The sequence below is a fragment of the Heloderma suspectum genome, chromosome 1 (genome assembly GCF_057233095.1).
Source record: "Heloderma suspectum isolate Gila_16-S chromosome 1, 16-S_ref, whole genome shotgun sequence".
NCBI classification, from domain to species: Eukaryota; Metazoa; Chordata; class Lepidosauria; order Squamata; family Helodermatidae; genus Heloderma; species Heloderma suspectum.
The window spans coordinates 222561631-222587399 of record NC_139458.1 but is presented as its reverse complement, the minus strand read 5'-3'; the positions used below and the strand labels follow the sequence as shown (position 1 = coordinate 222587399).

General features: G+C 44.4%; 1 protein-coding gene across 3 annotated transcripts in view; it reads right to left on the bottom strand.

Annotated features, from left to right (window-relative positions):
* The window catches only part of AGAP1 (ArfGAP with GTPase domain, ankyrin repeat and PH domain 1), a 544363-nt gene that overhangs the window by 190326 nt on the left and 328268 nt on the right, over window positions 1-25769 (bottom strand). For all 3 annotated transcript variants that reach the window (XM_084820148.1, XM_084820158.1, XM_084820167.1), the window contains one exon: window positions 24718-24879. In XM_084820148.1, the coding sequence (XP_084676274.1) occupies window positions 24718-24879 (162 nt within the window). The remainder of the gene's footprint in view (window positions 1-24717; window positions 24880-25769) is intronic.

Sequence of the window (25769 nt, the reverse complement as noted above, 5' to 3'; positions counted from 1 at the left end):
GAGGTGCTATTAACTAAGTGTGTGGATCGCACAAGGAGTCTCTGTTGCCTCACTACTCAGCAGGAGAGCTTAAAAACCCTGGCAGCTTGCCTTTCAACTAATGGGCAGGTTTCCCATCATGCTCAATAGGTTTTTTGGGGCTCCTCCCTTCAGGGAGGATCCTCCCAATCCAACTGCTGACAGGCAACCAATCTGGCGAAACGCCTCCCACTTTCTCTCAGCTCTGCCCGCTTAACTCGGTGGTGGTCTCTGGCATCTGTCAATTCCAGTGCTTCCTGCCCCTCTGACAGAGGCTGGGTTCCCATGGGCAGGGGGGAAGATGGTTTCTGAGCCTGGCCCTCCTGCTCAAGAAGCTCCTGGGAAGGTTATTTGCTGACTCCTAAAGAATCTTGGGGGAACTTCCTCGCCTGCTCCCTGTCTCAGCTGAGCTTCTTCTAGTTCCACCTCTGAGTGTGAATCAGAATCTAAACCAATGAGCTTTGGCCCAATCCTGAAAGGAGGATGGCATTACTATCCGTGGTAGCTGTGTCAACTCAGGCAGAGTCCTTTAACTTTTGATAAATAATCATGTACAAATTGAAAACTGAAAGTATTTTATAACTTTTTATCTATCAAAATGCAACTGAGCTACAAAGAACTATCTTGTAGTTAACGTCAGAGAAGTAGACAATTAAAACAAAAGTTAGACGTTTTCAGATTCTGGAGATAGCAGTGCCAGATATCCACTCACTTTGTAAGTACTAAGTTTTGGTGCTGTTTCAATCAACTACAGGTACAATATATTGCAGCATCAACCTTTCACATGAAAGATCAGAACTCTGGATCTCTCTCAGATGTGATCATGAAGGCCAGAAACAGAGAACATTCATTATCCCAAGACTTAAGAAGCAATAACCCCCTTGGTATGTATGGTATCTCCTGCCCTCAGGAATGCGAAACCTTAAGTTTGGTGAGAATGTTATACTGCACATATTTCTGTGGTCAACCTGGAGAACTAAATAATAAAATGATGTAGGGAGCTGTCTCCAACCTGGTGCCCTCCAGATGTTTTGGACTTCAACTCCCGTCAGCCTCTGCCAGCATGGCCAACAGTCCGGAGTTGTAGTCCAAAGCACCTGAAGGGCAACAAGCTGGGGAAAGCTGATGTTGCGGGACCAATAGCTTTCAGAATTTCTATTCTGTAGCATGCTGTATTTGGATACATAGAGGAGCATAGTCAGGGCATTTGGTACATCACCTACTCCAACTGAATCCACAATGTATTTCGTGTTCCAAACCCCCATATTCAGGGCAAAAAAGGGAAACAATTATTTTTTTGAAAACTGTTTTCCCTCTCTTTAAGATGGCAGTCAGGACGTATGAGGGTCCAAGGCTTGGCAGCACAGTTACACAAATGCCAGTAGGCAAGTGTAGTTACACAAAGGGGTCTTACTCTCTGCCTACTTCTACAGACAATGGTGGAGTGTTCCCTGTGTGCCTGCATGGTGGAAGTAGGGCAAGGTACCAGAGGCAAGCAAGGGAAATATTTCATGCCTTTATACTCCAGGCTCTTGAAGCAGGAGGTGGAGGTAGGAGAAGTGGAGGTGGACACTGGACTTGGTAGCATCGGTTACGGAAGGCTGCCTGTGTGTCGAGCGTTGGACATACACCAGATGTGCTCCTGACCAGGATGGCATGGATGCCGCTGGAAAGGCAGTGTCATGCTTCAGCAGGAGTCAGGGCTGAAAGCTGAGAGGGGGAACCTGGCTATCAGTCCAAGTAGGCCAGATGTGCATCTCCTCATAGAAAAGACAAACTGCACAGTCAAGGAACAATCCCTGAGGCTTCAGATACAAACTTTATATTTATTCATTAAAACAGATTTATGTTGCCTTTCATCCATGAATAGCACTAAGGGTAGTTAACCACAATTTTGAAAAAAAAAAGTTACAACAATCACAAAAGAAGTAGCAAGCAGAAAAACACACAAAACAAAATACGTAACGACAGCACTGAATTGCAGATAAAACAAGTTAGCACAAGCTAAAACAGATTCAGCACTCTGTCAGCCAAACAAACACTTGGGGTGGGAGGAATGAAACAATAAACCTAAACACCAAAAGCCTGGGGTTAAAAAAAAAGCCTTAATTTTGCACTGAAAATAAAATAAAGGCAATGTCAGGTGGATCCCTTGTGCAACCATGTTCCATGGATGATGCCCAGCCACAACAACCCCCCCCCCCCCCGCTACCTGATCTCCACTGGTAGGGAAACCTGTCGAGCCTCCAGTAATGATCATATTATGGTTCATATGCTGGAGCATGGCACTGCATCAAATGTAGGGTCCAATGTTGATTTGGAGGTTTTGTATTTGAGTACAGACTCCACCTCTGCCTTATACTTAGCTTGTAGACCAAGCCCATCAGTTCTGTCCATCTAGTCCAGGGGTGCAGATCCCCCCGTCCCCAGACCTAATCTGATCCGCCAGGCTCCCGAATCCAGCCCACAGAGCCTCCTGGAGGAACCCCTACCTCCAGGGGGAATCCCTGCTGTAATCTCTGATATCAGGCAGAAGACAACAGTGGGGGAGTCCCCTGCATGCCACTCTTCCTCCCACTGGGAGGGGGAGCAATGATCAGGGGAATCACGGTTGTTATCTCCAATCTGAGATCAGAGATAACAGCGGGGATGTGGGTGGTGAGGGCACAGCCACCAGGAAAAGCAGCTGTTATTCCTGTGGGCAGCTGAGTCACTTTGTGTACCACCCCAATGGGACTCACACCAGGAAGAGCACCTCTTCTCCCCAGTACCATCTGAATCCCTTTCTCTGTGCTGAGAGAAGCAGAGAACTCTGTGACTCTCTCTGCACAGAGAATGCTGAAATGGGCAAGGTGATGACATCAGCAGGTGTGGCACCAATGTCATCTAGTCCACGGAAGGCCTGGTGGGGGGCAATCTGTCCCCACCTCATGAAAGTGTTCTGCACCCCTGACCTAGTCCCATGCTTCTAAAAAGCTTAAGGGAAGGGTATCAGGGCAATAGTATTCGATTTGTTGCTCCCAGTACACTACCTCTGAACATGGAGGTTTCATTGAGCTATTATAGCTGAAGAGATGGGCTTCCACGGGTAGAGCTGAGATAGAACAGGTAGGGGGAGCTTTGATTAGGTAAAGCCGGAGAAAGGTGTGATTGGAGTGGCTTGGGAGGGTTGGTGAAACTTTGTATTAATCTGATTTTAAGCATATATGTGTATTTTTGTGGATCCACAGTTGGCTACAGAATCAGAATCAAAGAGTGCTTATCAAAGGGATCTTCTAAAACTGGGGGGAGGTAATGAGTGGGGTACCACAGGGCTCAGTCCTGGGCCCAGTGCTCTTCAACATTTTATTAATGATTTGGAGGAGGAGGTGCAGGGAATGCTGATCACATTTGCAGATGACACAAAATTGGGCGGGATAGCTAATACTTTGGAAGACAGAAACAAAATTCAAAGTGATCTTGATAGACTGGAGTGCTGGGCAGAAAACTACAGAATGACATTTAATAGGGATAAATGCCAAGTTCTGCATCTAGGAAAAAGAAACCAAAAGCACAGTTACAAGATGGGGGATACGTGGCTCAACAACACTACAAGTGAGAAGGATCTCGGAACTGTTGTTGATCACAAGCTGAATATGAGCCAACAATGTGATGTGGCTGCAAAAAAGGCAAATGCTCTTTTGGGCTGCATTAAGAGAAGCATAGCTTCCAAATCTGGGGAAGTACTAGTCCCCCTCTACTCAGCACTGGTTAGGTGTCATCTGGAGTACTGTGTCCAGTTCTGGGCACTGCACTTTAAGAACAATGCAGACAAGCTGGAGAGGGTTCAGAGGAGGGCAACAAAGATGATCAGGGGACTGGAAACAAAGCCCTATGAAGAGAGACTGAAAGAACTAGGCATGTTTAGCCTTGAGAAGACTGAGGGGAGATATGATAGCGCTCTTCAAGGACTTGAAAGGTTGTCACAGAGAGGAAGGCCAGGATCTCTTCTCCATCATCCCAGAATGCAGGACACGGAATAATGGGCTCAAGTGACAGGAAGCTAGATTCTGGCTGAATATCATGAGAAACGTCCTGACTGTTACAGCAATATGACAATGGAACCAATTCCCTAGGGAGGTGGTGGGCTCTCCCACACTGGAGGCGTTCAAGACGAGGCTGGACAGCCATCTGTCAGGGATGCTCTGACTTGGATTCCTGCACTGAGCAGGGGGTTGGACTCAATGGTCTTTTAGGCCCCTTCCAACCCTACTATTCTATGATTCTATGATTTTATATAATACTATAATTTATTTCCAGTCTGCATGGAACAGTGCTTGCACCTACGGAGCCAAAACAGCAATAACCACACAAAATAGCAATAGCCACATATTTCTGAAATACTGAGATATACAAATTTGTAATATGCAAACGTATTGAATTGGTCTACATATCTGATGACTGGTAACTAATGGAGATGCTGACAACTTTACTTCTTACTCTGCTTTTCTAAAACATTGCACCGATTCTCAAACAAGGACCATGCCCCCCCACCCCACCTTGTGGAAGGACTCCCCCACCCACAGCAATTTTTCCAGGTACAACGTGTGACATGATTAGGATGGATATGACTAGAAGGGATGGATGATGGGAGGTTTCTGATCATTCTTTTCAAGTACTTACAAGATTACTGACAAAAAACCATGAGGTTTTGTGAGTAGTTGAAGGAAATGTTCGCCAACCCTTCTCATTGTTTTTAAAGTAAATGAGATGTTCACTCACCTCTATACCCCTCCTCTACAAATGCAAACATTCTGTATGAAACAATAGGATACCACCCTGTTCCAATGAGGTTTAAAATAAGGATGCTACACAGAAATGGGTATTCCTTGGACTAGTGCCATGAGCTCCTGGGGGTGAATGTGTGTGATACGGTTTCTACATTATGAGAGCCCACCATTGGATGTGACCATGTAGAAGTAGCAAGGAAGCAGTTCAGTTAATGTAAAACCTACTCCTTAGAAACATATTGCTACATTCATTGCTCATCTGAGGTAACACATTGAGCTACATCCAATGTCATGCAAACAAACTTCTGGTCAGGCAAGTGAGCATCCTCTTCCTCTCCTTGAAGCCCCCTGTGAGCCACAATTATACTCCAGAGGCTCCCACACCCCTCCAAGGCTGGGGGGAGATGTTCAGCCAGCAGTGTCTATTCGGTTGGCAAATGGACATCGTTGGACATAACCCATTAACTTTATGCACATTGAATGATAAATGTAAGCATGTGAAAAAAAAATTGCCCAGTTGGGGCAGAAGGGCCTAGAAGAAAAAAATAATCAGGAAGAGAAAGAGAGCGAGGGAGAGAGCTATTACAAGGATTACAGTGCCAAATGCCAAGGAGAAGCATGCACTAACAGTCACACTGAAGCAAAAACAACAACAGTAATAAATGGATCTCCAGAGGCCAAGTGACCCTACAATCGCACATGAGTGTGAAGTCAAAGATAAGCTTTGCAGCAAATGATTCAAACAGAACTGCATTCCTGCAAATCAGATACAACAAGACCTATCAGCCAATAGTTATTGCGGAGGTAATTGTTCCAAATCTATCAATAACACCAAGCTGCTTCATCACTGACTACAGAAACCACGTTCTTCCATGAGGGCTTATAAGCCCATATCCATGGTCTCACTGCCACCATTAGAGTGATAAACAGTTTAAACTGCACCAGGGTCTGACATGTAGATCAATTGTGCCCCCATAAAGAATCTACACAAGAGATTCCTGGACAGGGATTTACTACCTCTAGTTTTTATTCTTTTGCTGCTAAAATTACTTCTGTCAAATACTCAGAAGAGATAAGTAAATAGAAAAAGGTATTTTTCATGCTGTATTGTACTTAAACAGTTTAAATAAGAATTCCAAAGCTCAATGTGCTATTGCATTAAGCTATGGTGATCCAGCTGTATGATTTTCTCACTGTCAAACACACAGCAATTTGAAGCAGCCAACGAAACTGTCTAGGTATTCTCTAAGGACAGTCACAGGCTTCATGTTACTGGTGCCAAATTATATTAGACATTTAATTTTAAACTTCTGGTACTTAAATGTAAAACCTTACAACTGTAATAGTCATAAAGCAGTGGGGCATTCCATTTCATAGAATGGATTTTTCTATTTTCCCCCCTTTAATTTAACCAGCACCTCCTGTTTTGTAGCTCTACCCTCTACAAAGTAATTTATCTAATTAGGGAATGTTCACAGTTGCTTAAAAGACAGAAACTGCAGGGAACCAAAGGTCTGGATAGGAAGACTTTGAAAACTTCTCCAGAGCCACACAAAGTATTAATTTAATGTGAAAAAGTGCAGAGAAAAAAATGAATCTCAATATGTTATTTTGTCTACAATAAAACCATGTGTAACAATAAGCAGGCACATTCTCCAGTACATTGGCATTTGAATCCAAAGAAACGCTTAGCTTCTTCCCCATCCCTGCTGCTTTCACAGTATTATCTTTTTTATGACTCTAAAATTCAAAACCTTTTATTGGCGGGTAGGGGAAGAAGCTGAAATTAAAAAGGCTTTTTCATGTGTCAACTGCCAACATAATGGACAGAGTCATGAGCACAGTAAAATACAACATGGATAATAGCAAATCACTGTTTTTTATCAATAGCAACAAGTTAATACTTTTATTGACCAAGTTTATACAAGAATTATTGTTTAATGTTTATGACCTTTCCACCATGTGTAGCCATCCTATAAGCTAGAATTTTATGAAGGTAAAGAGATCCTGGTATTAGGAAATGAGATAAACACACTTAATTAAAAGTAGGGCTCACACAAAGAGCCCTAGAGGAAACTACTAGAGCAAAGCTTCCTTTACTAGTTTTGCATTTGCTCAACCCTAAAAAGAAAACAAAAGGTAATATGATTACAGAAGGAGATGGGGTTGCACGTGGAATTTTAGGTTGCAGTGAGATGGCAGTACCAATTTCCAATTCCTCTGGAAAGGAAGCTGTGACCCTATTTGTCAATTTTGGACTCTGTCTACTTGGGGGAACCCTGAGGTTTGCAAAAGTACAAACTAAAAAAAAACTCCTGGAAGGAAGAAAAAAGGTCCAATAAGGGCTGACAATGCTCAGCAGCCATGGAATGCCGAATGTCAAATGGAAAAGAAAACTGGAAAACCGGGATCAAAGTTCAGATAGAACATTAAAAAAACACAAAAAGGGGAATATAGTTTGCCAGTAGGCAAGATGGAAAAATAAGCTAATAACTCCCAATTCACTGGGCCTGCTTCAACAATACAAATAGCATGCTCCTAATTAAACCCCACTGCAGCTGGGTAATGCAGCACAGAACAACTCTGCAGTGAAAATGGAGCCTTAGGATGCTTTTTTACTGCAAGGTCACTTGATCACTCCAGTGTGCTTGGAACACTGAAGAAAATTCCAACATGGTGTGAGATTCTGCAGAGACCCCAAATGGCACCAAAATGTCAGGGGCCATGACAGTAATGGTGGAGCTTGCAGCGTAAATAAGATAGCTAAGGCAAGATCTAACGGCAGATTGGTCTGCAGCCATGAAATTGATAGGCACTGCCAAGATGGCAAATACCATCTGGATATTCATAATTGCAGCATCATGGAAAGGAGAAAGTTGGAACTATGATAACTTTCCTAACTCAGTTGTTCAATGAGATACTCCCAGATCCATTGATATCACTGAAGCAGTTTTTCAATGAGCACATCACTCTCTGAGACCAGGGCCTCAAAAAGGTGCTCAGCCAAGAGATATAGTGCAGGGGGAGGGGGGAATCTACCTAGCACTCTGCAATTTTCAAGTACTAGGTGAGAGTATACAGCTATTTCAGAAACGTTGCCCAGAGATATTGAGCAGACAAAAGCTTTTAACCTTAGCACAGCAGCTAAGGGAAGTGGGCACTGCCTACAGATTAGGGTTCCCACTCAAAGTGATGGTTACGCACAGTGGAAAAATATTGACAGCAACATGGAAATCTACCGATCTGCTCTCAGACCTGGCCCCAGAAGTTCCACAACTAGCCTCACATATTGATGCTGAAGACTCCACACTGCATGACACCCTTCTTGACTGGGCTTGCAAGCATGAAGAAAAATAAAAAGTCAAAGCTACTGCACCTGGATTCAGAAGACAAATGAAGGCTGCCAGAGCATTCTTCCCCTTTTGTGAAATAATACCTTTGACAACCGCCTGGAATCCCTCCATGGTTAATCTGGATACTGTATCTGTTCATGCTGACTCTGACTCCCTACACATTGGATGCTCTCCAATGTGTTTGTCCTCTTGAGCAAAGCAGAAATAGCTTGCAACTTTGGTACATTGCTATTGATTCATGCTATCCATAATTCCCCCTATAGCAGGGTTACTTATGACAGGTCCTCTGGTGGATCAAGTGATGAAGTCTGAACTCAGTAATATGGCACAGCCCCACCCCTCTTCTTCCCCCGGTTGAGAAGACTGCTATTGCCTGAACGTGAGGCGACCCACAATGGGAATTATCTCCTGGTGACATTAATTTCTTCCTTACAACTAATTTCCAGTCAAATATGTCACAAGCCCTGGTGTGAGATCCATGAAAGCAGTACAAAGGAGGTTCTGAATTCAGGAATCTCAAAAGATGAGAAGCTGCTCAGACAGAATTAAAGACATCCACTATCTACACCACCACCACCCTGCCCCCCAAACCCAGGTAGTACCAAAATGTAGAGAGCATTAATGGAAAATATGCAAGAGTCAAAATTAAGTCAGGTAAGTAAAATTCAAAGGGCAGTAGTTTATTTAAATGAAAACTACTATGAATTTGGTAATAATCCAGGCTGTTAGCCAGGACTTTGAAGTGGAAAAACAGGCTAGAAATTCTGTTTTGCATATTAAATATGACAATGGCAACGTTTACGGTAAAATTTAAGAAATTAATTGGACTTCCACTAAATTGTATGAGAATCTGTATATATTGTGCACCCTGACGTGCACTTCATTGATTCCTATTTAAAATAAAAAATTGATACCACAAAACTAAAACACAGGACTTCCCCTGGTATAGATGGCCTTTGAGAGGAATTTTATAAATATTTCAGCAAATCCCACCAGAGGAACCTATTTAATGACATCTTAGGTGGTGGTATGATTCCAGAGACTTGACCAGCCATGCTTGTTTCTGTTACACCTAAATCCAGTAAGGATCCTATGTCTCTTTGCTCATATTGCCCTATTGCCCTTTTCAGTCAAGATGCCAAACTCTCGATGGAAATACTAGGAAATAGACTCAATGGATTTATCCCTGAATATGTTTGAGGTGACCAGACTTAGTACAGCAGATTTTGAATGTTATTCACTGTAGCAATTCTCACAAAACCCGGATTGCATTGCGCTGTTTGTATATTTGACAGACTGGAATGGCCCTTTTTGCTCATATTGTTGACTAAACTGGCCTTCGGAGAACAAATTATGAACATAATCAAGCACCATTGGGACCTGGGTTCATACATACAGTAGTGGATGAGGGGGAAAGATGCTGACCCCAAACTAGCATGCTGTGCCTCCAGCCCACCAGGACCCTTGTTCCCTGAAATCAGGTGGGGAAAAACCAGTGAGCAGCATATAAAACAAACAAACAAAAAGATTTATTTGGCAAGGAAGGGAAGAGGGGGGAGGAAGCAAAACAAACATCCAATGAATAAATTATTTAAAGCAGACTTCTGCAGCCTGGTGCCCTCCAGAGGTTTTGTACTGCAACTCCCAGAATTCCCAGCCAATGGCCGTGCTGGTTGGACATTATGGGAGCAGATGTCCAACACATCTGGAGGGCACCAGGTTGGGGAATGCTGATTTAAAGGAAATCTCTAAGCAATAAAATGGTGATATGTTCCACAGAGATACGTTATTCCTTGAAACCTGTCTGTAGCTGTGCAGTTAAGGACTCAGAAGTAACTGTAGGACTCAGTTGGTTATGGAACTGCTGCTGTCTGGTAAATGGGGGAAAGGCAGGATGCTGCTGCTGCTGCTCTTTCCAGGTCTTTACTCAGCCTTCTCAGGACCTCTCTTTTCTGTCGCTGTCTTTTTTTCACAATATCTGCAGAACCTCTTTTCCTGATGTCTGTCTCCTTTTCCTACCTTGGAGTTGCCTCAGAATCAATTTTGGGGTTTAAAATACTATCTTCCAAATAGTACTGACTTCTTGAATGCTAATATGATTGATGTGTACTATCCTAAATCGTCCAGGCATTGATTATTGTAGGCATAGCCTTTTCAAAATGCAATTAAACAAAAACCTTTTGGTTTAACATATTGTGTTGAGGGTTTTCAAGGTTTACTCAAGCTCCAAAATGCTGGAAAATTACAGCTATAAAAGGCTATGAACTTATCAGACACATTATTTAGGCAATATACTTATTTATTACATTGCTATACCACCCAATAGCTGAAGCTCTCATGCTATGGTATTCTATGCTCCAACTTCACCATCAACTTGGGCTGGATGGCTGTCAGTGGCAGAGTGTCTATTTAGACCGGCTTGGTTACCGACCAGCGTGTTTTAAACCCAAATAGTCTAGGTTCTTTTTTTTAATCTATTTTTATTTTATTTTATAAATGAAATAAATAATACCAACAACATAATCAGAATCTTCAGTTTCCAACAATACAGTATTCTGGGGGGGGGGGGGAGGATAGCAAAAGAAGGGAGGAAAAAAAGAAAAAGAAAAGAATGGATTATATCTAAAAGCAAACCAAATAGCCAAATATAAATCCAATTACAGATTATACCTATACAGCACTCTTCCAAACATTGCAGGTATTATTAAATCTTCAATCCGCTGCACCACAAATGATGAACCTTATCTTTCAGTGTCGTAACCTCAGTCTTATAACAAAGGAATGGGAGCAAACAATCCATTTCCATTGGCCATATATTACCATTCAATTAACACGTATTAATAAACATTAAAGGTTTAGCCAGCAAGGAATAGTAATAATCATAATCCCATAATGATGTTAGAAATAATAATAATAATAATAATAATAACAGAAATAATTTTTTTAAAGAAAAAGATAAAAAAAAACAAAATAGTCTAGGTTCTGATACTAAACAGCACCAAATAACAGGTAATTCCATTTCTTTAGAGAAAACTAGTGGGAGAAGATCTCCAGATGAAGTTATGAATATTACACTTTTGAAAGGGCCTTTGTGGGATATGTCGAGGGATGTTGCAAAGGGCATAGATTACAGAAGTTAGAACATTTATTTTTATTTACAATATTTATATACCACTCCACATCAAAGATTTCGGAGTGGTGAACAACAAGATAAAAGCGTAAAACCCCATAGTTAAAACACTTTAAAAGAACAGATTCGGAACTTAATAAACTGCAGGTCGTCACTTAGGGAAGGCCTCTCGAAATAGCAATGTCTTCAGGAGGCACGGAAAACAACACAACGTTGCCGCTTGCCTGATCTCCAAAGGCAGGGAATTCTACAGGAAGGGTGCCACCATGCTGAAGGCTCTTTTTCTGGTGGATTCCAACTGGGCCATAGGTCCATGCGGAACCACCAGGAGCAAGCCCTCCAATGACCTCAGTGACTGGGCAGGTTGGTAAAAAAGAAGGCGCTCTCTCGGGTATCCTGGTCCCAAGTTGTTTAGGGCTTTAACCTGGTAGTGAATAGGCAACCACTGCAGTTCCCTGAGCAAAGGAGTTACATGCTGAAAAGGGGCTGACAACAGCTGAGCTACTGCATTCTGCGCTAGCTCCAGCTTCTGGACCAGCCTCTAGGGCAGCCCCACACAGAGCACATGGCAGTAATCCAGTCCTGAGGTTACTAATGCCTGGACCACTGTGCCCAAGCTACCCCTGTCCAGGAGAGGCCATAGTTGGCAAACCAGCTGAAGTGGTAAAAGGCACTCCAAGCCACCATGGCCACTTGGGCCTCCAGCAACAATGATGGATCCATGAGTACCTCCAAACTATGGACCTGATCATTCAGAGGGAGTGAAACCCCATCCAGTACAGGCAATGAGCCTATCTCCCGGACCCAGGGACCAGTCACCCACAGGACTTCCATCTTGCCAGGATTCAGCTTCAGTTGATTGGCCCTCATCCAGCCCATTACTCAGTTCTGGCACTGGTCCAGGACTTGCACAGCCTCTCCTGATTCAGATGCCACAAGGAGATGGAGCTGTGTGTCATCAGCATACTGATGGCACTTGGCTCCAAATCCCCTAATGACCACTCCCAGAGGCTTCATATAGATGTTAAATAACATTGGAAACAAGATGGTACCCTGTGGCACCCCACAGGTCAATTGCTGAGGTGCCGCAGAATAGTCACCCAATGTTACTCTCTGAAATTGGCCCCATTGCTGGGACACAGCGTAACACAGTGCCACAGCACATTCATTTTAAACATATTGACTTTGCCCCATGTACTCATAGGGAGGAGGGTCCTTCATTATAAATAAAAAGATATCTCAGATGTTCACAAGTTCAACTTATTTATTTTTTATTTATTAAATTTCTTAATCGCCCATCTGGCCAGTCACCCGGCCACTCTGGGCGATGTACAACAGTTTAAAACAATAAAATTCCACATTAAAACATCGTATTTCTAAAAATACCCTAACCCACCCCAAATGCCTGCCTAAACAACCACATTTTTAATGCATGGTGGAAGCTCATTAATGAGGGGGCATGGCGGAGTTCCCTAGGGAGGCAGTTCCACAGAGTGGGGGCCACCACAGAGAAGGCCCTCTCCCTCATCAGCCTAGTTGTCCTGGCTGATGGGACAGAGAGAAGGCCATCCGAGGCTGATCTCGTTAAGCAGCCTGTCTGGTGTTGCTGGAGGCACTCCTTGAGATAGGCTGGGCCAGAACCATATAGGGTTTTAAAGGTCAAAACCAACACTTTGAATTGGGCCCAGAAAACAACTGGTAACCAGTGCAACTCCTTCACCACTGGAGTGATGTGATCAAGCCGGTGGCTGTCAGGGTGGAAACTGAGCCGATAGAACCCCAGAGCAGTTCTGATTCTGAGGAGGATCAGCAATCCATGGGAGAGGAGCCAGCTCATCCCTCACAGGCATAGCAGCTGGCAGAGTTTCCTCCTGCTGGCATTCCTGAGATAGATAGTGATCCTAGCAGTGAGAAAGTGTGGGAGGGGGGCTTGCTAGATGCTTGACGCAGACGCAGGGAGCGACGAGTGATGGAGGGCATGGAAAGGAGGCGTAGCGCCCGTTTGGTGCACAAGCAACGGCCGCCTCCCATGGACCCAAGGGAAAGAGGGAGGATCTCTCCCTAGCCCATAAGTTCAGGGTCTTCAAGTGATTCTCCTTCAAACGGGGATCAACTGCCTACTCAGAGCATAGGCTACTCTGCTGTTCATTGCTTAGTTGCTGGTGATTAGCATCTGAAAGAGTCATTAAGTTGTAAAAGGATTAAAGCCTTGAAAAGAATCCTTTTGTCTGTGTCTTCAGTTGGCTATTGGAGTGTACTGAAAAAGGCCGCTAGGGCGCTCCTGACAGTGGCTGCCTTTAATCAGGCGAGCCGCCGTGTTCTGTACCAGCCGCAGCTTCCGAACAGTCTTCAAGGGTAACCCCACATAGAGTGCATTACAGTAGTCTAGACGAGAAGAGACCAGGGCATGTACTACCAATGGGAGCAGATGGTTAGGAAGGTAGGGGCGCAGCCGCTGTATCAGATGGAGTTGGTACAGCGCTGTCTGGCTCATGTCTGACACCTGAGCCTCCATGGACAGCTGGGAGTCTAAAATGACCCCCAGGCTGCAGACCTGGTCTTTCAAGGGTAGCTGTACCCCATTCAACACCAGGTCAACATCCCCCAACCTCCTCTTGTCTCCCACCAAAAGTACCTTTGTCTTGTCAGGGTTCACCTTCAGCTTATTCCTCCCCATCCAGCCACTCACTGTCTCCAGGGATTTAGACAGGGATTCTATGGCCAACCCTGGTGAAGATTTAAACAAGAGGTAGAGCTGTGTGTCATCTGCATATTGATGATACTGCACCCCAAACCTCCTGATGATAGCCCCCAGCGGCTTCACATAGTTGTTAAATAGCATTGGGGAGAGGATGGAACCCTGTGGCACAGTGAGCGGCCATGGGTCCGAAACCTCCTCTCCCAGTGCTACCCTCTGGAGCTGCCAGAGAGGAAGGACCAGAACAACCATAATACAATGTCTCCAATGCCCATCCTCTCCAGGCGGTCCAGGAGGATACTGTGGTTAACGGTATCAAAAGCCACTGAGAGGTCGAGGAGAACAAGGAAGGAGCATTCACCCCTATCCAAAGCCCTCCTCATATCATCCACCAAAGCGACCAAGGCCGTTTCTATCCCATGCCCAGGCCTGGAGCCTGACTGAAATGGATCTAGATAATCGGCTTCTTTCAAGTGTCCCTTCAAATGCATCACCACCACGCGCTCAATGATCTTTCCCAAAAATGGCAGATTCAAGACTGGGTGAGAGTTGTTCAAAACTTGGGAATCCAAGGAGGGCTTCTTTAAGAGCGGTCTTATCACTGCCTCCTTGAGGGCTGATGGCATCACTTCTTCCTTAAGGGAGGCATTCACCACTGCCCTGATCCCCTCACCCAATCTCTCTCTGCAGCTCATAATGAGCCAAGATGGGCAAGGATCAAGTAAGCAGGTGGTCGGCTTTACAGATGAAAGCACCTTGCCCACTTCATCAGAAGGAAGAAGCTGGAACTGATCCCACAAAACCAGTTTGCCACAGGCCACCTCTCGTTCGCTAACTGTATCCACGGCGCACAGAATAACACTCCTGATCCGATTAATTATATCCGCAAAGTGCCTTGCCAAGGCTCACAGGAGGCCTTAGAATGCTCCAGCGGTTCCAGAGCAACTGGACCGACCAGGCTCCAGACCACTTGGAACAGCCTCCTGGGACAGCACTCTGCAGACGCGATAGAGGCAGCATAGTATTCCTTTTTCGCTGCCTTCATCGCCACGTGATAGGCTGAAGATACAGCTCTAGCCCGTGTCTGATCGTCTTCAGAGTGAGACTTCCGCCACCAGCACTCTAGCCGTCTCACCTCCTGTTTCAGGGCTCGTAACCACGGATTGAACCATGGTGCAGTTCGAACCCTGTTCAGAGGGAGAGGGCGTTTTGGAGCCACCTGATCTAATGCCCCAGTGATTGCAGCATTCCAGCCACCCACCAGGGTCTTGACCGCGTGGCCATTCGCGTGCTCCAGAGAATCCCCAAGCGCATTCAGGAATCCATTCGGATCCATAAGACGCCTGGAGCAGACCATTTTAATGGGTCCTCCACCTCTGTGGAGGGGTTGTGGAACCGAGAAGTCCAACATCACCAGATAGTGATCTGACCATGACAGGGTGGTGGTGGATATACTCCCGACTTCCAGATCACTCCCCGCACCTCCAGAAACAAAGGTCTAGTGCATGACCGGCTACATGGGTGGGCCCAGTTGGAATATGGTGCAGCTCCCAGGCAGCCATGGTCTCCATGAAGTTCCAAGGTGCCCCGTGAAGATGGCCTCTGAATGTACACTGAAGTCCCCCAACACCAATAAGTTAGGGGACTGTACACGCACATCAGAGACCACCTCAAGCACCTCGGCCAGGGAGTCAGTCATGCAGTGGGGTGGATGGTACATGAGCAGAATCCCCAGACTGCCCTTCAGGCCCAACCTCCAGTACATGCACTCAGCAACCTTGGTCTCCCAGAGAGGGGGTCTGGTGAAAACCAAGGACTCACGGTAGATAATAGCCATTCCCCCTCCCCGATCCCCAGCCCTCGGCTGCTGTGCATATGAAAATCCAGCTGGGTACATGGCTGCCAGAGTGGAGCAGCTGCCTCAGCCAGCCAGGTCTCCGTAATACATGACCCTGTGAATTTGGCTCCCCGTGTATGTTATAATCTCAGGGAACCAGATAATACCAGATTGAAAATATATTAAATGTTGTGTTCATTCATTGAGACTTTGCTCAATTAATGGTGCATCCAGAAAGGGTTCCAAAGCTATTAATTAGTGTAATCAGCTCTGAAATGGAAGTCGCAGGTTTGTCAACAAATAACAACATGTCATCTCCATATAATATTGTTTTGTACTCAGTGCCCCCATGACAGTGTCCGTGAATTCTATTGTTTTGCCAAATAGCACATACAAGTAGTTCTAAGCAAATGTTAAGTACCTAGGGGAAGAAGGGGAAACCCTTGCCTAGTACCCCTCTCCAAATTAAAGGAGCAAGAGATAATCCTGTCGGTTACTACCTGAGATCTGGGAGAAATAGATAAGATCTTAACCCAATTTAGAAATCAATCTGGGAGGCCAAATTTAATAAGAGTAGTTATAATAAATTGCAAGCAAACTTTGTCAAAAGCTTTTTCAGTGTCTAATGACACTATGGCAGCTGGTTCAGGTTTCTGTTGATTTAAGCTCACTAAGCTCACTAACAGCCAGAGGTTACCAGCTCCTTGATGTCCGCATATAAAACCAACTTGACTAAGCTGTACAAGAGTTGCTACTACCTTCTGAAGTTTCCTAGCTAGAACTGCAGTTAAAAACTTTGCATCTACATTAACGTTTTTCTAATGTTTTATTGTTTTTAATGTTCTTATTTTTATTGTTTTTAAGTTTTATTGTTTTACATTGTTGTACACCACCAAAGCTGCCACATTTTTGAAAGATAAGGTGGTATATAAACATTAATAATACATAAATAACAATGTTGGACTATAGTTGGACCAGTTGGTATGGTCTTCGTAGGTTTAGAATAACTGAAATGTGTGCATCATACCGAGACACTGGTATGGTACCATTTTCCAGGCCATGTTGATATATGTGGACAGGTTTGTGAACAAAATACCTGAATATGTCTTCTATCACTCAATGGGAAATCTTATGCAAGGATGCCAGGGACTCTGATAGCACGGGGAAGAGTAGCCGCTCTTTCTGATGCAGGCGGTCTCTTTCTCCATGCTGAGAGAGGCACCAAATTCTATGCCTCTCTCAACATGGAGAAATACTAAAATGGCCAGGGGCTAGATGACATCTGGCCCACAATGGTCTCGTAGGGGGCAATCTTCCCCCTGCCACGCCACCACCAGAAAAAGGTTCTGCACACCTGCTCTAAGATCATGATCAGTATTACATTCAAGAACAAAATTTATAACTTCTTCAATGCATAAAGGATTGCAAAAAGAAACTTTACCTTCCTTCCTCTTAGGGATGCCCTTGAGGCATCCTTCCCAGACTGCCAAGTGAAGGACATTGTACCACACCCAAGAAAAAGCTATTCTCATTTTGGTATTAGGAAAATCAGCTAAGTACTTTGGAAATATAAGATGGGAAGTAGTTAAAAGCATAGAACATCTTACATGTTCAACATGCAATCACAACTCTGACACTACATCTCAATATCCGTCAGCCATATAACAATATCAAGTTGGCTCTATCATGGCCTCGGCCTATTAAAAAGGATGTAGAAACCCCATATTCAAAATAATCAGAAGGGTCTTTTGCTTCCAAAAATTGGACCCAAGGGCCAATGTTTGAAAATAATCTTCAAAAAATCACAGCTAATTTGAGAGCCTCAGCCTTGGTTGACATGACACCTAATTCAGCATGATCTGAATTAGGATCTGCTCAATCTGGGAAGCTCTGCAACTCCACCTGGGGGCCAGACATAGAAGGCAGCCTGGCTCACAGTATTTGCAGGATGAAGCCCTGGCCCTGCAGGTGCTCCCAGATCCCCTAATGCACACCAGCTGGGAGCCTCAGGGAGCCCTATAAAGACCTTCCTCTTCCTTTCAAATCTTGCCACAGCAACATGAGTCATCATGATGGCAGCATTGTGTTCCAGTTGCTCAATCCTGATCTTTGCTATGCCTTGCCAGTTCTTGACCCCTGCCTGTTTGTGCTCTGCTTCTGCTGCCAACCTGCTGGTAACTGATCCCTGCCTCTTTGGACTCTACTTTCACCTCTGGCCCTGCCACACCTTGCCTGGGTCTGGCCCTTGCCCAGGGAACCTCTGCTCTCCGTCCACCTCCATCCCTCCTGGTCCTAGTGTTCTTGCCAAGAATGCCTGCCGCCCATGCCCTGGACCTGACATTATCTCTAGTTTAACAGAAGCTGGAACTGGAAGGAATCTGCTTAGAAATTTATTCTGGACCCTTTCTAGTGGGTCTAACTTAGCCATGGCCTATGAAAGAGCTACATAAAGTAGTTGTGGCAGAACTCTGACCCAATACAGTTACTAAATTGATTGAACTAGATTACCTACTTCTACACAAGGAAACTTAATCATCTATTCAGCATTCTAAGAAAGCATTTGTTTGCACTTGAGAAGACCATGTATCTGATCCCTGGAAAACAATCCTGAGGTATGACATCAGAATACCACAAGAACTTTGGGGCCCAGATAGTTCTCTCATTCATCCTTCCGATAGTTAGAAGAGGGATAGAAAGGGAAAGAAAAATACTCCGGGTGAATGACTGGCTATGAAGGTGGTGCCAGCACGAGAGATTTGGATTCTGGGACTCCGGGCTACACTTCCTGGAAGATGGGCTGTTGGCAAGGGACGGGTTGCACCTCACAAAGGATGGGAAGAATCTGTTTGGCCACAGCATGAAGAACTTTATCAGGAGGGCTTTAAACTGAATGCTACGGGGAAGGGAGACGTAAAGTTGGGGGGCAACAATGGACAAAGACTCATGCACCGCAATGGAGAGAACAGCTCTAATAGCGCCCAATAATAGTCTTCAGACACATGTAGGAAGAAAGCCAGACCATGAAGCACATGGTCTTCAATGTCTATATGCTAATGCCCACAGTATGAGAAACAAACAAAACGAACTTGAGCTCTTAATACAGGAGGGAAATTATTACTTGATAGGTGTAACTGAGACTTGGTGGGATGATTCCCATGACTGGAATACAGCAATTGAAGGTTATAACTTGTTCAAAAAGAACAGGAGGAACAGAAAGGGAGGTGGGGTTGCACTGTATGTGAAAAATGCATATCTCTGCACAGAAATACAGGAGGATGAGCTTGGTAGCCCCATCGAGAGCATCTGGGTTATAATAAATGGAGCAAAGAATAAAAGGAACCTGGTGGTTGGAGTCTACTACCGGCCACCCAATCAAGGAGAAGATGAAGATGAAACTTTTGAAAAGCAAATAGCCAATGTTTCAAGGAAGCATGATGCAGTAGTAATGGGGGACTTCAATTTCCCCGATATTTGTTGGGAGACAAATTCCGCAAAACATGGCCTCTCCAGGAAATTCTGGACTTCTGTGGCAGATAACTTCCTCCTATAGAAAGTAGAGGAAGGAACTAGAGGATTGGGTATCCTTGACTTGATCCTAACCAACAGAGACTTAGTGGCTAAAGTAGCAGTTACAGGAACTCTGGGAGAAAGCGACCATGATATACTTGAGTTCTTGGTTCTAAAGGAAGCACAAGCCGAGTGTAGCCAAACCTGTACCCTGAATTTTAGGAAAGCTAATTTTAATAAACTCAGAACAATGATAAGTAAGGTCCCATGGCAAGAAACTCTAACGAGGAAAGGAGTCCAAGATAGGGATGTCAGAGAATTTCTCCAAGAATCTCCGGGAGGCCGAATGCAAACGCATTCGGCCCCCAGAAATTGGTTGAGAAACGGTCCGCCACACCCCCGCCACCCCCCGGGATGGGACTTACCTTTGGCGAATGTCCCTCCCGGCGGCGGTGCGGCGGCGGCGGTCGGTCTTCCGACGGGCTGCCACTGCTGCCATTTCCAAGTGAAAACAACAACAACAAATGTGATAGGCTACGTAAAGATTTACGTAGCCTATCATGGCTAGATTTTCAAAAAACACCGTGATAGGTGTCAAGGGCTCCTTGGAGGACTCTCTCAGTCTAATCCAGTAGCCAAGTCCAGACAGAGACACAGGGATTCCTTTCAAAGCTTTATTCTTCTTTTATAACTTAACAACTATACTGTTTGTAACTAGATCTGAGCAGCGCAGTACCTATGCCCTAAGTTGGAACAGTTGGTCCCCGTTTGAAAGGGAATTACTGGCAGACCCCTGAACTTAAGGACTAGGGAGCGTCCCTCCCCTTTTCCCTTGGATCCTCTGGGCGCAGCCATTGTTTGCGCGCCAACCGGGCACTACTCCTCCTTTCCGCGCCCTCCATCTGGCGCCGCTCTCTGCGTCTGTGTCGCGCTTCCACCAAGTCTGCTATCCGCGCTCTGTTACTCCCTGGACTGCTATCTAAGCTAGGAATGTTGGTGGGAGGAATCTTCGTCAACTGTTGGCCCTGGGAAAGAGGAGCGCGCTCCCCTCCCAGGAGCGACTGCTCTTCCTCAGAATCAGAACTACTCTGGGATTCTATGGGCTTAGTGTCCACACTGACAATAGGCTACGTAAATCTTTATGTAACCTATCACGGCTGACTTTGGAAAAAAAAAAAAAAGCGTGTATGCAAATGGCGGCGCCCTTGGGCGCCGCCATTTGCATTCCTTATTTTGGCACGGGTAGTCTATGTAAATATTTACGTAGACTACGGCGAAAATAAGGGCAACGTAAATAGCGGGATCAGGTAAGTGACTTTCGTCCATCCCTAGTCCAAGATGGGTGGGAGCTTTTAAAAAAGGAAATTCTCAAGGCACAATCACAACCAATTCCAACAAGAAGAAAAGGTGGAAGACAACAGAAGAAGCCAATGTGGCTTCACAAAAAGCTTAGAGATGACCTGGAAACAAAAAAGGATACATATAGGAAGTAGAAAGAAGGCCAAGCAGCAAAGGAAGAGTACAGGCAGGTAGCACAGAACTGCAGGAAGGCTAAAGCTGAGAATGAGCTGAGGTTAGCGAGGGATGCCAAAAGCAACCAAAAAGCTTTCTTCAGATATGTGCAAAGTAAAAGGCAGAGGAAAGAAATGGTGGTTCAGCTATTAAATAAGGATGGCAACATGATAACAATGACAAAGAAAAGGCAGAAGTGCTCAATTCCTACTTTGGCTCAGTTTTCTCCCAAAAGAGGGTCTATGACCCCCCTGGCAAAGGCGAAGAACAGGCTGAAGAAGTAGGATTGCAGCTTGAGATAGACAGGCATATGGTCAAGGAACACCTAATTACTTTGAATGAGTTCAAATCTCCAGGGCCAGATTAACTGCACCCTAGAGTAATAAAGAAACTGGCGGAAGAACTCTCAGAACCACTGTCTATTCTCTTTGAGAAATCATGGAGGATGGGTGAAGGGTCAGATGACTGGAGGAGGGCTAATGTTGTCCCTATCTTCAAAAAGGGTAAAAAGGAGGAACCTGGGAACTACAGACCAGTCAGTCTGACATCAATCCCTGGGAAAATTCTGGAGCAGATGATAAAGCAATCCATCTGGAAGCACCTTGAAAACAACACAGTGATTACTTGAAGCCAACATGGATTTGTCAAGAACAAATCCTGCCAGACAAATCTGATCTCAGTTTTTGATCAGGTACTGTAACCTCCCTTGTGGACTTGGTAATGCTGTGGACATAATATACCTCGACTTCAGCAAAGCTTTCGAGAAAGTGCCCCATGATATCCTGATGAGCAAACTAGCTCAAAGTGGGCTAGATGAAACAACCATCCGGTGGATCCACAGTTGGCTACAGAATCGGACTCAAAGGGTGCTTATCAAAGGGATCTTCTCAAACTGGGGAGAGGTAACGAGCGGGGCACCACAGGGCTCAGTCCTGGGCCCAGTGCTCTTCAACATTTTATTAATGACTTGGAGAAGGAGGTGCAGGGAATGCTGATCCAATTTGCAGATGACACAAAAGTGGGCGGGATAGCTAATACTTTGGAAGACAGAAACAAAATTCAAAGTGATCTTGATAGACTGGAGTGCTGGGCAAAAAACAACAGAATGAAATTTAATAGGGATAAATGCCAAGTTCTGCACCTAGGAAAAAGAAACCAAATGCACAGTTACAAGATGGGGGATACGTGGCTCAACAACACTACAAGCGAGAAGGATCTTGGAATTGTTGTCGATCACAAGCTGAATATAAGCTAACAATGGGATGTGGTTGCAAAAAAAGCAAATGCTATTTTAGGCTGCATTAATAGAAGCATAGCTTCCACATCCCGGGAAGTACTAGTTCCGCTCTACTCAGTACTGGTTAGGCCTCATCTGGAGTACTGTGTCCAGTTCTGGGCACCGCACTTTATGAACGATGCAGACAAGCTGGAGAGGGTTCAGAGGAGGGCAACAAAGATGATCAATGGACTGGAAACCAAGCCCTATGAAGAGAGACTGAAAGAACTGGGCATGTTTAGCCTTGAGAAGACTGAGGGGAGATATGATAGCGCTCTTCAAGGACTTGAAAGGTTGTCACAGAGAGGAAGGCCAGGATCTCTGCTTGATCATCCCAGAATGCAGGACACGGAATAATGGGCTCAAGTGACAGGAAGCCAGATTCTGGCTGAACATGAGGAAAAACATCCTGTTTAGAGCAATATGACAATGGAACCAATTCCCTAGGGAGGTGGTGGGCTCTCCCACACTGGAGGCATTCAAGATGAGGCTGGACAGCCATCTGTCAGGGATGCTCTGATTTGGATTCCTGCATTGAGCAGGGGGTTGGACTCAATGGCCTTGTAGGCCCCTTCCAACCTACTATTCCATGATTCTATGATGCTATAAGAAGGATTTAAATCCTATTATGCCCTATCTTAACTGGGAAATGGCCATTGTCTCTTAAGAACACCACTACACCATTCAAAAATAAATTAAAAAGAAGAGGAGCAAGTAGACTTCCTTGTCTCACATCCTTTGCACCTACCACAGTCTTACATAAGTTGTCCATCAGAGCCTACTCTAATTTCTAAACACGTCTCAAAGTATAAACTTGGAGCATTTTTTATAAATATGGACCACAACAGCCAAAGACCTGTTGGAAAGAGAGATACCTGATCTATTAATAAGAGAAAGTAAAGATGCAAATATAGGTACCTACCAATCTGGAGAAGCAGTAAACCATGGTGGTGACTACTTGGCCTTGCTGGTACCTTTCCTGTATGCATTCTAGCTGAACTTTGATTACTGTGGTTTTGAGAAACTATATGCTTGACTTTCTCTTTCAACTTCCATTTTACTAGTCCCCTGCCCCATTTTTTTTTTCAAGTTTTCCCTTTTGAAGTCAAATGTCACTGTTTTGGTTTTCCCTGGCAACCTTCCACTTATATATAAATTACATTTGACAGTCACTGTTTCCAACTGGTTCAACATGAGCATCTTGATTAGGTCCTGGGCACCACTTTGTACTGAGTCCAGAATCACCTTCCCTCAGTTTGTTTCCATGATCTGTTTTAGGGCACAGTCATTCAGGATATCTAGAAATGGTACCTCTTTTTCATAACAAGAACACGCATTTCTTTATCCAGCCCTTGCATGGGTAACTGAAGTTCCTACAACACTTTCTCCTTGAAGTTCCTACAACACTGTCCCTGGATCACCCTGAGCATTTTTGTCAGGGAGACAATAGTACATCCCCAATACTAAATTACATTACATTATTGTCACCCGCTGTGATTGTGTGGAGGACTCTGCTCCTTTCAGGATTCCTAATATCTTGGCTTTCTCCTAAGGATCAGTTTAAAGTGGATCCCATCCTTTTTGGTCCCTTTACTAATATAGGGAGGGATATTTTTTAGTTTTTGGGTTTTGAGGTTTTACTTTTTGGGGTGTTTTACTAATGGATACATATCCTCAGCCTTCTGCTAAAGGGCCTGGATGGGAGTAGAGTTTTTTAGTACAGGAATTCAGAAACCGACCTCCTTCTCGTATTTGTATGTAAAGGTGAATGGATTTCATTAAAAATGAAAGGTGAATGAACTGGTGGGGATGAAAAGAGTCTAATAACCAGGCTGGAGCACAATACATTGATGCAGTTTGCACAACACAGTGGGCCCATTTAACCCCCAATGAGCCTCATTACGTGCCAGGTGCAATTATGAATATGCACCCCCAAGCAGGGCCATCGGGGGTTGGTCGTGTTGTGCAAACCCAGCAACCATGGGTTAAACGATCCTCGCATAACTCTGTTAGTTGTAGGGTTATGCGAGGGTTGTTTAACTCTCGAATAACCCATGGTGGCCAGGTTCACATAACATGGCCAACCCTTGATCGGGGGTTGCATACTCAAAATGGTGCCTGACACATGCCGTGCTCATACCCCCCAATGAGCCTGCTGTGTTGTATGAACCGCGCCAAAGCCTATTCAGTATCTAGATCTTCACTTCTTGCCCAAACTTGTGACCCTGTCGGTGACACCCTCCCCCTGATTTTTTCTGAAATGGTCTTCCAATGCAAAAGTGCTCCCATTCCACACATACTTTACTTCTACATTGCTTTCTTCTTAAGCGTGGAAATGCATCTTCCTTTTTTGTAACTACTGTAAATCAGCCCAAAGTTCCCAAATAAGTTGGTGTGTGTGTTTTAAAAATGCCCCAGTCGTCTGAAACCTTGCCTTGGGGGGAAAACCAACTTGTAACAAGTTATCCATAAATTCTTGTGAATAGAATGTCTTGCCATGACCTCATCTTTCTTTGATCTCTATCCTTAAGTAAGATCAGAACTGTTGAGAGCACTTTAGGAATCTTCATAAACCTGTTAGCTAAAAATAACATAAACAATTCTGTCACTGTCTTACCACTACTGATGCCTGAGTTTGCAACGACTGTCACTTCGCTCCACTGGTCAGCACTGGAGACTGAATAGGAACGCTGATGCATCCCATCAGGTCGACTGTTAAAGGAAACAAGACTGATGCCACTTGTCATCTGAGATACAGATGTACTAGTAGTCACATTTCCTAAAAATAAAAGGAATGAAAGTTATTAAAAGTGAAGAGCAAATTCATATTCAGTACAATATGGAATTATCCAAAGAATTAATCCTCCAATATATTAGGGGGGTTATGACCTGCAGCAATAAATTTGCTTTTCTTATAGAATTTTTGAAATGGTTCAGAATTTTATACTCAACTCCAAGAGCTAGAGTTATGACTAATGGTCTTTTTTCAGCTTTCTTTTCTTTAAGAGAGGTACCAGTCAGGGATGTCCACTTTCTCCTTTGATATTTGGAACCTCTGGCCACTGCCATTAGACAGAATAGTAGTATTCATGGTTTCTGCATGAGAATTAAGAATTTAAAATGATCCTTTATGCTGATTATCTTTTATTGTTTATTTTGGAGCTCTAGTAATCTGTTCTGGTTTTGATGCAGCTGGTTAATACTTCTGCTAATTTGTTTGGCTATTCAATTAATTGGTCAAAATCTGAACTGATGCTGATTGGAGATACTATATCTCGTAGTGTATTCACCGATTGGCAATTTAGATGGTGCCCGGATGTCATTACATCAAGCTTCACAAAGCCAGAAAACTGGAAGCTAAGGCTAATGCCTTAACTGATGTGCCCCATGACAAGTGATGATGTTGTGCAATGTCACAAATTGTGCTTGCTTACAACTTATCCTCCATGCACCCACACTTTTCCTTGGTCAGCAAAGTTGCCTCATGTTGTCCTGCCTTATGATGCATCTAGCCTTACTGCTAGAAGAGGACTTCCTCTCACTGTTTAATCCATCCTGCCAACTACTGGCGTAAGCGACAAACTGGCATGAGTCCACTCACAGGAGGATTCCCCTAGCAATACGTAAGGCTCAGATGCTTCATAAGGCAATACAGGACCCAGACAATGT